The following is a 16,253-nucleotide window of genomic DNA, read 5'->3' as shown; positions in this document are numbered from 1 at the left end:
ATAGTCAGCCTCGTCGAAATGGAAACCAGTTTGAAGCTCTTTCACCTAAAGCTGACATTTCTAATTCCAGTAACTATGTATACAAGACAGCGCCGCACTTAATCTGCCTCGTTTTAAAAGTGAAATAAATACATTTAACGTCCAGTTTTCCATGTAACAGAAAGTGAACAGAGACATAATTCGGAGGGAACATAGTTTAATACTTTTTAAAAAAACAAAAAAACTTAGTACAATCTTTTTAAATCAATAGCTTAAATTAAATATTCTATCTAGAACATGCTAAGAACTTCTCCTTGACAAACCGTAAGTCACATCCAAGCTTCCAGGAACGCCAAATACAAGAGAGATTAGTTAATATGGCTTTGATTTTCCAGTATTCCTATTCGTCCGGTAGCGTAAAGAAGCGATCTGTAACGACGTGTTCAAACGAGTCACTTTGTGACCAAAACCCTCTTCGGGCCGGTGCCTTTCAGCCACTTTGGTTCTGCAGTATACACGGTATACAGTAGCTGAGATCAGGAAGCGGTTGTGCAAGTGGTATCCTACAACACTGATTTAGTACAGCACACATTCACGCAGAGTTGGCTTTTGAAAACATGAAAACAAGCTTTTGGCAAATTGTAAATCAATTTGAGAGGAAAAAAACCATGTTGTAGCTGTTTGAAGAGCTTTCTTCAAGCATTTTGGATGTAAAAATAAAATGTAAATGTCATTAAGAGGCACACATGATGGCTGCTCAGGGGTTTAACACGATGGGTTATTACTCAGAGATCAGTTCCCACAACAAAAACACGACTGAGATGATCAGTGACGAGGAGCCAGAGCGCAACCTCTCAACCCAAAAAGAGTATTTTGGGGAGTCGGCTGTGGTCTTCAACGTGTGGACGTCCTCGACCCACAGCGCTCCCTTCAGAGCCCCGTCATTAGGAGAGTCCACTCTTGACGAAGAGCCGCCGACATCTCGATGTCACGCAGCCGCCTCCGACTTTGACGACGGCGCTTTCGACAGGTTTGTTCTGGATCTGGCGGAGAGAAAAGCAGGAGGACAAGGTCAGCAAATAAAAACATGGCGTCTGCAACGCACGTGATGAGGCTACCCCGACCTGTTGTGAGCCATGTGGCTCTTAACGAGGTGTCCGGCTGCCAGAGCGGCCATGAGGGAGAGCTCGCCTGCCAGCACGGTGCCGCACACCACCCGGGCCAGCTGCCGGGCGTTCTCACCCGGCTCGCTGGAGCTGGTGCCTTGGACCCCGAGCATCTGAAACACAGACGGATGGATTCAGGTATTTGGTGAAAGGTTCACAGAGAAGCATGTGTGTGTGTATATATATATATATATATATATATATATATATATATATATATATATATATATATATATATATATATATATATAAAAAAGTCACATAATAATAAGTCACATAAGTCATATAATAAGTCACCGCTTGCCAGATCCTCTGACTGATTAATCATTGTACAAGTTTACGTTTAGGTTTATACAAACTTCACTCTTCATATACTTACATAATTTTAATTTTTTCACTTGTTTATTGTTCGTTTTATTTACACCTCACACACTTAATATACACATACTTCGCATTTTTGCACTTCTACTGTTTACGTTTAATTTAATTCCTAAATTAATACAGTTTTTTTTCTTTCACCCCAGCTATTTTATTATTATATATATATATATATATATATATATATATATATTTGTTTAAGTTGCTGCTACGTCGACACCAAATTTCCCCTCGGGGATTAATAAAGTATATATTCATTCATTCAAATAAACCACATTAAACTAAGATGTTCTTATAAAAGGTGAACTAAAGCAAAGTGCCGGTGGCGTTACCTGCAGACAGGCCTGCTGGGGCGCCAGGTTGGTGCCTCCTCCCACGGTGCCCAGCTCGATGGAGGGCATCGTGCAGCTGATGTACAGGTCCTTCCCCTCCGGGCCGGCGGCCTCCATCTGGGTGATGCAGTTGGAGCTCCCCACCGTCTGAGCCGGGTCCTGAAACCAGCAACACAAGCAGCTTCAATCAGGGAGTCTGGCAACGATGGATACTCCAAGCTCCGCCCACCATGCGTCCGCCAAGACAAGACATTTATGTGAATTGTCATAATTAGAATATGAAAAAAAACATGTTCTGTGAGGTCACAGGGACTTTTGTGACCTTTGTGACCTTTGTGTCACATGCCTCCAATCCATAAAAAGGCATAAACACTCTGCAACGAACCATAAATATAATGCAAAGGTTTCTTGTCCCATCAACCGTTTATTTGCATTGTGTCATCGATTGCTTTCATCAACTCGGTCACAATTTGCATTAATTAAGGCCTTGCAGATGCTTCAACTATATTTTCTTATTATTATGTATTATTTCCCAATCGTTGAGCTCCGTTCACCCATTAAAGCAACTCTGCAGCCAAATATATCACCATACATATATATTAATAAGATCTATCAGTTCATACATTTATCAGGTTAATCCTTCACACTCTTCTTTGGTATTTTGAACTCTCATAATTTAGCCCAAATATTGCATTAGCATCCAAAGTCACCGCTGAGTTACACCAGGAAGTTGTGTTTTAAAACATACCTTCATTATTTTTTATCTTCCTTCTGAGCCAACTGTGTTTCCCCCCACTTTAACTAATATTCAGGAACTAAATCCTTAAATCCTGTTGCGGTCCCTTACCTGTCCACAGGCGATGTAGATGGCAGCCACAATGTTGGCGGCGTGAGCGTTAAAGCCCCCGATGCTGCCGGCCATCGCCGAGCCCACCAGGTTCTTGTTGATGTTCAGCTCCACCAGAGAGGCGGCGCTGCTCTTCAGCACCTACAGACGCATCAATGGGTCGTTTTAGTCGGGAATGATTCCACACAAAGACGCGTGTGTCAATAAGAGTGAATAAACAAGCTATGAGTTTGGTTTTAGTCGCCTTTACCTCCCCGACCACGTTGGCGGGGATGGTGGCTTCACACACGGCGGACTTCCCCCGACCCAGGACCCAGTTAATGGCCGCAGACTTCTTGTCGGTGCAGTAGTTGCCGCTGACCGACAGCACCTCCACGTCCGGGTACTGCTGTCGGAGTCTGTGCAGCGCCTGCTCCGTGCCCTGAGAGGACGCAGCACAAAGACGCGTTTACAGGCGGGCACCAAGAACAAAAAACAGACAGGCAACAGAAGTGCGGCGACTAGAAACGGGAGCGAACCTTGGAGAGCATGTTCATGCCCATGGCGTCTCCCGTCTGAGACTGGAAGCGGATGTACAAGTTCCTCCCGGCTAAGCCCACCAGCAGCTTCTCCAGACGGGCAAACCTAGCAAAAGCAGAAGGTTCATTTAATCCGTAGACGAAAAGGAAACCTTCAATCGCTCCATTAGCGTTTCCACCGACCTGCTGGTCTGGTCGAAGGCCTCTCGGATCGTGGCGAATCCGTCCGAGGTCTCGAGCCAGACTTTGACCTCCGCGGCGCGGCACGCCGAGGGCAGCCTCACCACGGGACCCCGGGTCATGCTGTCAGCCAGGATCCTGCTGCGGCAACCACCGCTCAGCTGGGCAGGAACAGACAAGGAGAGTCAGAACAGAAGGAGGAGGAGGAGACTACTGAGAAGAAGAAGAAAAAAAAAGAAGACGAAAAAGAAGAAGAAGAAGAAGAAGACTACGAAGAAGAAGAAGACTACGAAGAAGAAGAAGACTACGAAGAAGAAGAAGACTACGAAGAAGAAGAAGACTACGAAGAAGACTACGAAGAAGAAGACTACGAAGAAGAAGACTACGAAGAAGACTACGAAGAAGAAGAAGACTACGAAGAAGAAGAAGAAGAAAAAGAAGAAGAAGAAGACGAAAAAGAAGAAGAAGAAAAAAAAAGAAGACGAAAAAGAAGAAGAAGACTACGAAGAAGACTACGAAGAAGAAGACTACTAAGAAGAAGGAGAAGAAGGAAGAAGAAGACTACAAAGAAGAAGAAAACTACTAAGAAGAAGAAAACTACGAAGAAGAAGAAGAAGAAAAAGAAGAAGAAGAAGACTACCAAGAAGAAGGAAGAAGAAGAAGAAGAAGAAGAAGACTACGAAGAAGAAGAAGACTACTAAGAAGCAGAAGAAAAAGAAGAAGAAGAAGACTACTAAGAAGAAGACGAAAAAGAAGAAGAAGAAGACTACTAAGAAGAAGAAGAAAAAGAAGAAGAAGAAGACTACTAAGAAGAAGGAGAAGAAGGAAGAAGAAGACTACTAAGAAGAAGACTACTAAGAAGAAGAAGAAAAAGAAGAAGAAGAAGACTACTAAGAAGAAGAAGACTACAAAGAAGAAGAAGAAGACTACTAAGAAGAAGAAGAAGACTACAAAGAAGAAGAAGAAGACTACTAAGAAGAAGAAGAAGAAGACTACAAAGAAGAAGAAGAAGACTACAAAGAAGAAGAAGAAGACTACTAAGAAGAAGAAGAAGACTACAAAGAAGAAGAAGAAGAAGAAGAAGAAGAAGAAGACTACAAAGAAGAAGAAGAAGACTACTAAGAAGAAGAAGAAGAAGACTACTAAGAAGAAGAAGAAGAAGACTACAAAGAAGAAGAAGAAGAAGAAGAAGAAGAAGAAGACTACAAAGAAGAAGAAGAAGACTACAAAGAAGAAGAAGAAGAAGACTACAAAGAAGAAGAAGAAGAAGACTACTAAGAAGAAGAAGAAGAAGACTACAAAGAAGAAGAAGAAGACTACTAAGAAGAAGAAGAAGACTACAAAGAAGAAGAAGAAGACTACGAAGAAGAAGAAGACTACTAAGAAGAAGACACTCCAGAATATCACAAATCTCAACTTGCAATGAGTGCTGCCAACCACTTTCTACACACACACACACAGACAGACAGACAGACAGACAGACAGACAGACAGACAGACAGACAGACAGACAGACAGACAGAGAGACAGACAGACAGACAGACAGACAGACAGAGAGAGAGAGAGAGAGAGAGAGAGAGAGAGAGAGAGAGATCCCCCACTTACAGAAAGCGCCCGGCATCCTCTGTTGGTGCTGGCGACCAGGCAGCCCTCCGTGGTTGCCATAGGAACGTAAAACTGCTTCTCATCCAGCAGGAGAGGACCAGCCACTCCGACCGGCACCGGCATGTAGCCGACCACGTTCTCACAGCAAGTCCCCATCACCTGCAGGGCAACAGAGCGCTCAACATCAGCCACCTTTCCATCCAGAAGCTCCTGGTAGTTTCAATATTATAATCGATTTCGGCACAAGTTATCATCATAGATTTTGCATCTTAAAATATGACATAAGTGTTATGTAATTTTCTGTATTTACCAGACCGGTCTAGATATTTTACCCACTTAGTCATTATATCCACATTACTGATTATTATTTATCACAAACAGCTCATTGCGTACATGAAAAAGGTTTTTGTTTCACTGCGACGACGTTTACTGCTTAGCATCTACTGATGTACGCTGGATGAAAAACAATTAAACGTTGAGCATCGGTCTCCACCGTAAATGATCTGTTGAGAATTTGATGGTTATTTATTTGTGCTTTTTTTCTCTTGTCTTCTTTAAAAGAGAAATGCTCTCCCCTTGTCCTAAGATGTGTTTCATTATTATTGCCAGAGCATAAATACACATAAATCACTATAAGATCTGATAATAATATTTATACATATTTTATTTTGCTCTAAACGTACTTTTTTTTAATTTTTTCTTTCTGTTTCACCATGATACAATGTATTCAGTGTGGCTTTTATCTATTTATTTTTATATCATTTCCTAACTTAATTTCGTATGCATTGGTTTCTGCATCTTCTCTCCATTTTCGTCTTGTTTTCCTCATCATTTGTACATTTCTTTGAATTGCATTTCATGTGCGTTTGCCTAAACATGTCACCGATACCTTAGAATAGTCGTAGTCCTTATAAGGAAGAGCAGCCAAAGCCGACCGGGTGGGCAGTTTTGGTGAAAGCATTTCCCTCCTGATGGCCACGCCCCTTTCCGGAGTCTCCAGGGCATATTCCAGCTTGTAGTTCAGGATGTTGCGTGAGGAAACCAGGTTCATCACCTCTTCGTCGCTGAGGAAACGGGGCCCCCTCTGGAAAGCAACCAGTGATTTATTAACCCGACAAACTAATGCAGAACTACAGACATCTTCTGCAACCACTCCCATCTCCTGCGGCAGCTCACCTGAGGATCCGACAGGACGGCCATACACTCCTCCAGCGTCCGGGCCTCTGGACTACAGCTACTTTGAGGAGCACACGGTGTCTGAGCAAGAGACTCCCCGAAACACGAAACACAGGGGCCGCTCTCCGCTGGGGCCGCTGGAGCCGCCTCTGTTGGGGAGGAAACAGGTGAGACAAGTGTCACGCTAAGCAACAAAAGCAATTACATCGGGAGGTTTTTGTTTTTTTTCCATCTGCGTGTAAAGACATTACAGAGCTAGCAGCACCAATTATCAGTCTCACCCTTCTCTCCGAGAGCCGCGTTGGTCTCAGGGGGAAGTTTAGGGTCTGAGACGGCTGGCGAGGCAGGAGCGGTTGCTAATGCACCGCTCGCGGTTGTCTGGGGTTTCGGGGCCGGGGAGTCTCTCCTGCAGCAGTGCCATGTGACCCCGGGCTTCTGGGTCGGAGGAGAGCTGGTAATGGGACTCATGAGGGACAGAGAAGACTCCGTCTCCGTTTGCTCAAAGAAGACGTACTTCACAGCCAGGAGCAGGGCGAGACCAAGAGTTATCACCTGTTCCAGGTCCATGCTGGTCGGAGGAGAAGAGAGACAAGATCATCGGGGGAAGTTAAGTTTATGGTCTCCGTAGTGAGAAGCTAAGGCGTGCACCTCTGTCACAAATAGTTCACTGATAAAAGCACAATGAACATGTCTGGGGATTCTACAAAGAAGGCCAACTTTCATTTGAGTAAATATGTTGTGGCCAAATCAAAATGTTTAAAAGGATATTCCACCTTTTGTTTCTTTCTAATGCATGTAATACTTTACTTTTTTTTTTTTTACAGGACTTTGAGATAATTACAATCCCTCCTCTGCATTGTGGAGGTTGGTTTATGGCTTTTTGCCGGTTACACCTACAGTCTGTGGGTGTATCTCTGGGTTACACTCGTTGTCGTTTTGATTCTTCACAGCTCATATTATTTCTACGCCCTCTGGCATTTCGGAGAATAATGCAAAGAGCAGTGCATTGAGCAATACCGCCCGTGTTCATGCGGTGAGCTTGCACGGCATCCACTGCACAGGCGTTACCAACAGGGAAATATATTATATGTAATGAGGAATCTTCCTTATTGAAAGCTTTTACCTGGTGAGCCTCAAAGGCCTCATGGTACCACCGGAGTCCAATCTCGTAGCTAGGGGCCCCTCTGCCGAGCGATTGTGACCTGGATGTTCAGCTGCTAGTCGAGTGTGAGCATGAACCAAGGCCAGGCCCAGAGACTGAGGGCGACATCAAATAGATAGATCGTTAACATGCTGCAGAACTCATAGTCTAAAAAAAGAAAAGCCACCTTTAGGCTGACTAATAATCTTTGTATCATGTTTTCAAATGTGTTTTTTGACATCTGTGGTAACACAGCGGAACATGCGTTCTCACCATGATGATTTTAACCCTCTGGGTCACAGGGTTGGGCTTGTTGTCCTCTTCTTCAGCCACCACGCGGGAAAAGTGGCTCAGCTGCCAGATTGGACGGCCCTCACGACTTTCCCTGGACAGCTACACACACACACACACACACACACACACACACACACACACACACACAAGAGCGCACACACAGATTTACTGCGACTATACTCAGACTATAATACAGATGCGCCGATACTGATATTGGTCCAATTCTGACTCAAATAGCTGGATCGGGTATCAGATACCATTGTTTCAAGAAACAACAATATCAGCACAATTATATCTCTGCATATATTTGTTACATTTAGTTTTACAAAGTTAAGAAAAGTTATGTTTTAAGTCAAGCCTGATGTTGCCAGAATTATAAAAGGAGGATCCCAGTCTTTCCACACAGTGAGTACAGATCAGCTTAGTAATTAAATACTGGTATCGGATCTGTACTCGGTAGCAGTCGATACCTAAAGTCCAGGAATCAATATTGGGGGATTGATCAAATCAGATGGGTGAATCCCAACTATGACTCGCCCAAATGTTTCGTCTCATCCTTACCTCCAGGACCAGGGAGACGCACGCAGGGAAGAAGGTCATGAAGACAAAGTAGTTGGCCAGGACGGACATACAGCCAAAACAACACATGATCTCTAACTGAGGCACACCTGGAAAACAATAGAAAATAGTGATGATTTAATGTTTCACTCAATTCGCCACCATCGTAGAGTATTACAAAAATGAATTAAATAAAAACATAGTTGGCACCGTTTTGGAAATAGATAAATATTAGTGTTCCTCACCCGACATGGTGCCAGTCCCGATGACCAGACACTCAACCAGGGCGTCCAGGGTGAAGGTGGGGCCCAGGATGGCCATGCCCTGGGAGATGTTCTCCCTCACCTCCTCCTACAAACACGACACAGAGCCGGAGCATTAGTCAGCGTGTCTCAACTACACCTTTCTTATGACTCAACACAGATCGTATTGCAGTTCACCGATACACCCAAACGAGGTGTGTGTGTGTATGTGTGACATTACCTGAGAGTTTGAGCTGAGGGCAAATTTGGCCAACGCGCAGGCTTTGGACAGGTCAATGAGCAGGAGAAAGAACGGCAGAGCTTCACTGCAGGGGAGAGAGACACATGTCCATCAGGGAATATCCTTGTGTCTAACATTGTTGAAATATCAGTGACACTCTATGGCTTATGACCCACATTGGCTTTTCAACGTGGGTCATAGTGTCCTCTGTGACAAGCCTAAGTTTTAAGATCCTTCTAGTGATATCTTTTATATAAGAGCTCTGGTTTTGACATAATGTGTCTTATTATGACGGATGTGCAGTAAGTTTGAACGCCAATTCTTTTGCAATGGCCAGAGGACACATTGTATATCACATGACCGACCACATGAATGTCATTTTTAACTATTTGATCTCATCGCCATTTTACTTGTGTTTTGTTCATCTATTAAAACTGTGTTAACTGGGGTAATGTGACCGGATAGGACTAGCAACCTCGACCACACGCTGATAGACTTTACCAACTGTTTATATTCATCTGTCTGCTGAACAATAAGTGCATTTGAACCACTTACTTAAGACCCGTCAGCTCTTTCCCGAAGAAGTGGATGACCACTGTGCTGAAAACAAAGCTGGAAAACACCGTGAACAGCCCGGCAATACCTGTAGGAAGAGCAAACGTCAAGAGGGAAAAAATATAAACTGCGTGTGGCATTTTTACAGAAAAAGCTGTGGCCATTACACGCCGAAGATCATCCACACTGACCCAGTATGTATTTGGAGCCCAGTAGTCGCAGATTCTTGAACTGGAAATAGATATAAACAATGGCCATGCAGCGCGTGATTGTAAGGATGATCACGTCACTGCTGTAGACTTTCTGCAAGAAAATAAGCACGGACATATCTTTTTGTTAAAACCAAGACAGCAATTCCTTCTCCTTCTTGTTTGAGATCAGCCTCCTCCTCCTCCTCACCTCCTCGACTTTGGGGCACTCGTTCCAGCTGCACATCTGGCTGCTGGCTGCCAGGTTGTTGTTCATAGACACCAGGCAGACGGTGAGAGCCAGGGTGCCCACTATCACCTCCCACGGGTGGGAGGCCACCAGCAGGCCATGGAGCCTGAACAGACGCGCCAACATGGTCACACCTGGGGGTCAACAGCCTCACCTGTATTGAAAAAAATTAAGAGAACATGACATTATATTCCCTATAAAAAGCACTTGATGCTAATCTAAACCGACCACAGACGAGAATTCAGCTTCATCTGTATGTCAAGCTCCCGTGGAAGATAAGCACTTAGTTAAAAATACTCTCTAAACGTGTAGAAAGACAGAAAACATCTGGCTTCAAGGTGACAGCTAGGGTTAGCTCGGTACATTTATAGCAGCTAACTCTCTGCCTGACAAGGTTACTCCGTCCACAGGTAACGAGCACGCGCACAGTTACCAACTGATAAAACATGGTGGACTCACTCACGTTCAAATGGAAGCTTCGTCGAGGTCAGGAAGTCCTTTCCATGCTGTCAGCGGTGCCCAAATCGCTCCGCTAGCTTACTCCATCTTCGTGTAACGACACAAACAAACATGGCGGCCAGGACACTCCCGACGTCACGGTAACGTCGCTGCGTCATACGTCACAGGGCGTGGCGAAAAGTGACGCGGAGGTGACGTATGGGGAGACCGGAAAACAGACAAAATAAATAAATATATATAAATATATATATATATATATATATTTCTATATATATATAAAAAATAAATATATATGTATAAATAAAAAATATATAAGTATACATACATTTATATAAATACATTTATATAAATATATATATATATACAAATAAATATATATATATATATATATATATTAAGACAAAATGTATGTATATATAGTTAAATAAATACATATATAAATGTATACATTTATATATATTAATAGAATAAAATTGAGGTTTATGTATATATATAAAGTTGTTTGTTCTATTAATATCTGTCAGTCAATTGAGTGCTCAGCTTCTTTGGAAAAGGTATTCAGCCGGATTCAGACAGGTCTCCATTATCATGTAGCCTTGAGGCGATTACAATTTTCATATTTCTGACGTGTATTGTTTCACCACACCGAATCAATGAGCTGCTCTGTGCTCTTCCTGTTGACATTTGTAATGTCAGTTTAATCAAATGAAGCATGGTCATTTACATTGACTGAACTGCTTCCACAGTTCGGTCTCTCACAGCACCACACTGTTCTCCAGCAAAACACACAAAACAGCATTTGAAATTGTTACTCAGTTGTTCAAAATACATGTGAAGTTCCTCAAGAACAATCTTGACAAATAATTCTGGAAGTTTGAAGCAAACATGAAAATGAGTTTGAGGCAGCGAAAGGTGAAAACATGAACCTTCTCTCAAGTGGCTGAATGGAAATCATTCATACACACAGTATGTATTGTTCGGTGCTATGCTGGCTGTAAATACCAATATTGTGTTGTTTAGTTCAATCGTACAAAGTCAAATGATGTTATTCCTTGTCTGTCTTATGCGAAAAAGTAACTTTCCAGAACTACAGACCATCCACATCACACGTTTCTAATGCAGGTTACATTAGGTTCAGATAATTGAAAACCAAACAGCAGATAGTCCTTATTTTGTATTTGTATATGGCTGTGTGCTTTATACATACATCGCAATGTATTTTCTGTGTCAAAGTCAGAATGGGATTTGCCAAATTAGGACCCACAGATGTTTGTCCAACTGTGCCCAAGGAAACTTACCTGAAAACTGCTTTTATATTCACATAATTGGAGGAAACGCCTTTTGCTTTGCACGGTGGACTAATTGGATCCAGCAGAACCTGTTTGTGTACTCCTGCTTGTACCTCTTGTACTTATTTTGTGTGCAATCTAATCTAATAACTCGACAGAAGTAACTTCCCTTTTGTCTCCAGCTTTCTGATTTAACCTCAAGAGCACCCTGGAGATAATCTTCGTTCATGCAGACCAGCAGAACCTTCATTACCTTTTTAACGTCGTTAGAGCTGCAGCTCGTGATCAGCTCTCGTGCCTCGTGTTGATTTTATATTTCAACTAAAGTAAAAGTAGTTGTGCCGTGGATGATTGAAAATGCCTTTTGGGGGATTTCCACCACACATTTTGATTATGTTAAGCACAAACAGTGAAGCGATTGGATTACTGGACACCTTCTCTTGAGGAAACAGGTTTTGCTTACTTCTTTCCTCCAAAGCCCTCTTCATCCTTTGTCTCACCTTACTGGCTGACTGAATGACAGAAGAGTGTATTTTAGCCTCTCTAATCCGCTGCATGAGCGCTTTGTTTATGGATACATCAGTAATTTACGCACAGCTCCATGCGCAACTTTCATTATTTGTCTTGTAACAAAAGCCTCGTCTTTCTTCATCATCACTGGTGACACACAAAACGCCAAACTAGCTTTTTTGGCAGTTCCTATCTATACTTGGTGCAGCAGCTTCTCCCTCTTTCTTTCCGGGTTTGTAAGCGCAGCGCAGCGCAGCGCTCTCCTCTTCTCTCCTCTCCTACCTACACGCACACACACACACACACACACACACACACACACACACACACACACACACACACACACACACACACACACACACACACACACACACACACACACACACACACACACACACACACACACACACACACACACACACACGAGACTTAACGCGGGCTGACATTCAGAGTGCGTTGTACTTCCTGACCCTCTTTATGTTCTGGATTATATCGTGCCAAATTAAATATCGGTCTGCTATTAATGGAGAGCTTGTTCTGGCTGATTTTGCCAACAAGTGTCGTGCGTAAAAAGAGAAAACTGCACTAAAGATAAATGCCCTCTTCTTATTTCTCCTGCAATCGGTAAGTTTCTTCCAGATTATTGTTTTGCTTAGGAAAGTTTGTATTATTAAATAGCTTTATTACACAGAAACTAATGTCCGGATACTGAATTCATCCTCGGTTTGACAACTTTTAGGGTGTGAATTGATGAAACAGTGTCCCGGGCGGTGTGCAGACCGGTACCCGCGCATATGCGTATCAAAGTGAGCGCGTATTCAATCTTTATGTTTCAGTCAAACCCAAACATCTGGCTTTCATATTTCATGTCAATTTCGGTTTCCACATTACATGTTACGTGAATGAAACCCCAAAGTTAGTTTTGGTTTCCTCTCCCCACAGAATGACGGCAAGATGTGCCATGTGTTCCTTCTTCCTCCTGTCTCTGTGGACTCTGTGCGTCCTGCTATTGGTCAGGGTGAAGCACAGCGACGTCACAGAGTCCCCCCCTCCACCAGCATCTTTAGAAAACATTCAAACATTTCACAAGTACAAAATTAACTGTTTGGCTGTGTACGACATGGACCCAGTGGAGGTGGGTAAGTCAATGGTCATCAGACGGAATCACGTTGTGGAGGACAAGGAGGAAAATCTGCTCAACCTCACCTCAAACTGCTCATTATTTATCAAGTCTAGAGGTTATGATGACGTGTGTGTCTCAGAAGAGGAGAAAGCCTTTCCTCTTGCTTACTCGCTGGTTGTGCATAAATCTGCCGTGATGGTAGAGAGACTCCTCAAGGCGCTGTACTCGCCCGCAAACATCTACTGTATCCACTACGACCGAAAGTCTCCGGCTCGGTTCGCCTCAGCCATGGAGGCGTTGGCCCGCTGTTTGCCCAACGTCTTCATCGCCTCCGAGCGAGAGTCCGTCTTTTACGGGAGCATCAGTCGACTGAACGCTGACCTCAACTGCCTGTCCGACCTTTTGGTGTCCGGCGTCAAGTGGAAGTATGTCATCAACGTCTGCGGCCAGGATTTCCCCCTCAGGTCCAACGTCGAGCTGGTGTCAGAGCTGCGGGAGTTGAAGGGAGCCAACATGCTGGAGACGTGCCGACCAAGCGAGTCGAAGAAGCAGCGGTTCACCTTCCACCACGAGCTGAGGGACACCGAATTTGAATATGGAAAGCTGCCGGTGAAGACGCAGCAGGCGAAGACCCCGCCGCCGCACGGCATCGAGGTGTTCTCCGGCAGTGCCTACTTCGTCTTGTCCCGGGACTTTGTCGCGCACATGGACTCCTCGGTGGTGGTGAAGGATTTCTTGGCCTGGTCAGAGGACACCTACAGCCCGGACGAGCACTTCTGGGCCTCGGTGGTGCGACTGCCGGGCGTCCCCGGAGAGGTGCCCCGATCGCAGCCGGATATCACGGATCTGATGAGTAAGACCCGGCTGGTGAAGTGGCAGTACCTGGAGGAGAGCCTGTACCCGCCCTGCTCGGGGAAACACGTCCGCAGCGTTTGTATTTATGGGGCGGCGGAAATGCGTTGGTTACTCAACTACGGTCACTGGTTCGCCAATAAGTTCGACCCCAAAGTGGACCCCATTGTCATCCAGTGCCTTGAGGAGAAGCTGGAGGAGAAACAAAGGCTGTTCCAGTCAGTGGCCTCTCATACCGACCATGAGGGTTAACTACAAGCTGCAGTTCATGTAGAGATTAGGCGATTTATCAATCAGTGGATTAAGAGAAAGTGTCATTTTTTAACACAAATTTGATGGTTCCAGCTTCTGAAATAGCTTTTCTATCTTAAATTGTCCTTTCCTTTTGGATTTTGAACCGTTGGAGACATCGGATGACATCAAGAGATTTTAAAAGCAGGGTCGGTAACCTTGAGAGACTAGCAAGTGTACACTTGATTTATAAAATGATCCAACCTAAAAACAAAGCCCAGTGTTGGCAACTCTTTTCCAAAAGTTGCTAAATGTAGCATGAAAGTTGTCGAGTCATCCACCCTGAAGCCCGCCCCTTCAAAGCCAAAGCAATTATTACCATGAATGTAAACAGCGAACATGATTACTGTGGAAACTTCGGTTCGGAAAAGTGAAGCGGAAGTGCCTTCCACCTGCGGTCTCTCTCATGGCTTATAGGCGTTTATGAGAACATGACTCTACTTCTCTCTTGATTTATTACCTCAGTAAACTTAGTAAACATGAGTTTATGGTCTCAATAATTTCAACTCTACCACACGCTCACCAATGTGCCTTTAAACTCTGAATACATAATACCTAAAGAAGTTTTTCATAAAATGTATTGTCACTTCTTTAGTCATTGATGTTCAAAATCTTTCGAGAAATACTCGTGATTTGAAGATAATCAGTTGAAAAACAAAATGCAAATATGAGCCTCAAAGTGATACGAACGCAGTTTAAGTTGCAAAAATAACTACAAGCGAACATCGCGGATTATTATTAGCAGCAGCCTTTTCTGAAGCTCAAAGAAAGTCAATAATATGTTCAGAGTTAATCCTCGGGCGGTTGAGAGCAGCTCAAGTTGAGAGCTGTTTAATGAATGATGTTATTTTTTTATGAATTATGATTTTATGATTTTTTTGTATTCATAAAACAACCTATATATTTCCCATTAAAATAAAACAAGCACACAAATTAACTGAATGAACAGATTTAATTTTGATCAAACTGTAAAAACACAGTAAAAAACAAAAGTGTAACAACAATACTTTTTATACCTTTATGATTATCTTTCTTTCTATTTGAGTTTTTTTGTTAAATGGCTTACTGATTCTTGTAGCAAAGGCTTCGGTGTTTAATTTGATGTGCAACATTAATATATTTTCTTGTGATTTATATATATTTTTTGCAATAAATACAAAAATGCCCATAAGTGGCTGCTGTCTAAGCAGCAGTAAGAGCGGCAGTGGGCGGGACAAGCTGGAGCACACTCAGCTGAAACACTCTTGTTACTTTTAAAATGCATTCTTAATGAAGGTGGTTTAAATTCAACAATCTCACCTAATCTAATCTTCTTGCACATTGTTTTCATTCACTCCCTTCATTGTTTAAACATGCAGGATGTGGTCACTGCTTCACAACACAGATCAGATTGTTCTGGCATGAAACATTCACAGGGTGATGACATGCAAAATATAAACCACACAGAGAGATGCTGCAGGCTTTTGAGTGCAAGCTGCACTCAACAAATAATAATAATATCAATGTTAGCTTCAAGTTAGTTTACTTACAAGATCTAGAATGATTTGGGTGTGTGTTCTGTTTAAATCTGCACTTCCTGTTTACTCTCTTTTGATCTTTATTCTAACATGAGCGGTGTTGATATTCATCTCTGCGCACACTGTCGGTGTGTTCTTCCTCTTCTCGTTTCTCTGCGCTGCGGTGAGCGATGAGGCACAAGGTGCAATAAAAGTATTTTGTTTTAAACATACCATGTGTCCGTTAGAAAGTCTGTCTGGTGAACTGTCAGAGAAACGAAGCTGATGTTGTTGTTGCTGTTGTTGTTGTTTTTTGTTGTTTTTGACTCTGCGGCCAAGTTTCTCTCAGAGTTGGATTAGTTGCTTCGGAGAAACGTCAAATTTGTAATATTTCTACATAATATTCAACATGCATGAGGAAATAAGTTCAGAGGGAGAGACCTTAGCATTACTTTTGAGGAATTATCAGGTCTGTGTGGTGGTGATTTTAACTCTTTTGGTCGATTAAACAACTGTTATCACGTTTAGATTCCTGTGTTACTGAACCCTGAAGGAGACGTCACCTGTTTCTAACTGACGCCCAA

The 16,253-nt window shown here is 43.2% G+C and overlaps 2 protein-coding genes across 2 annotated transcripts; one reads left to right on the top strand and one right to left on the bottom strand.

The window, feature by feature from the left end:
• Positions 1–179: 179 nt before the first annotated feature.
• Positions 180–10,219, bottom strand: LOC306751247 (3-hydroxy-3-methylglutaryl-coenzyme A reductase-like). The gene is made up of 20 exons (XM_079234804.1): positions 10,113–10,219; positions 9,611–9,803; positions 9,403–9,514; positions 9,212–9,299; positions 8,657–8,741; positions 8,419–8,524; positions 8,177–8,283; positions 7,595–7,714; positions 7,304–7,437; positions 6,462–6,748; positions 6,181–6,329; positions 5,894–6,088; positions 5,005–5,163; positions 3,404–3,561; positions 3,221–3,326; positions 2,953–3,123; positions 2,703–2,843; positions 1,856–2,014; positions 1,104–1,258; positions 180–1,022 (listed from the first exon to the last, which is right to left on the bottom strand). Exons 2-20 carry the CDS (start codon positions 9,773–9,775, stop codon positions 968–970), a joined length of 2,652 nt encoding a protein of 883 aa, XP_079090930.1. The 5' UTR covers positions 9,776–9,803; positions 10,113–10,219; the 3' UTR covers positions 180–967.
• Positions 10,220–13,027: 2,808 nt separating this feature from the next.
• Positions 13,028–14,134, top strand: LOC306751443 (beta-1,3-galactosyl-O-glycosyl-glycoprotein beta-1,6-N-acetylglucosaminyltransferase 4-like; the record flags this gene model as incomplete). Its single annotated transcript, XM_079235010.1, has 1 exon — positions 13,028–14,134. The coding sequence occupies one exon, from the start codon at positions 13,028–13,030 to the stop codon at positions 14,132–14,134; it is 1,107 nt and encodes a 368-aa protein (XP_079091136.1).
• Between the last annotated feature and the right edge of the window lie 2,119 nt (positions 14,135–16,253).

This window comes from Taurulus bubalis, assembly GCF_910589615.1.
Source record: "Taurulus bubalis genome assembly, chromosome: 19".
NCBI lineage: Eukaryota > Metazoa > Chordata > Actinopteri > Perciformes > Cottidae > Taurulus > Taurulus bubalis.
Note: the sequence above shows the minus strand (reverse complement) of the source record. Positions and strands in the feature narration are given on the sequence as shown.

Coding starts and splice junctions, on each gene's coding strand:
- LOC306751247 (XM_079234804.1), bottom strand. CDS start 9,775: ATGTTGGCGCGTCTGTTCAGGCTCCATGGCCTGCTGGTGGCCTCCCAC. Junction 6,089..6,180: donor CCGTCCTGTCGGATCCTCAG/GTGAGCTGCCGC, acceptor GTTGCTTTCCAG/AGGGGGCCCCGTTTCCTCAG. Junction 3,562..5,004: donor GAGGATGCCGGGCGCTTTCT/GTAAGTGGGGGA, acceptor GTTCCTGCCCAG/CTGAGCGGTGGTTGCCGCAG.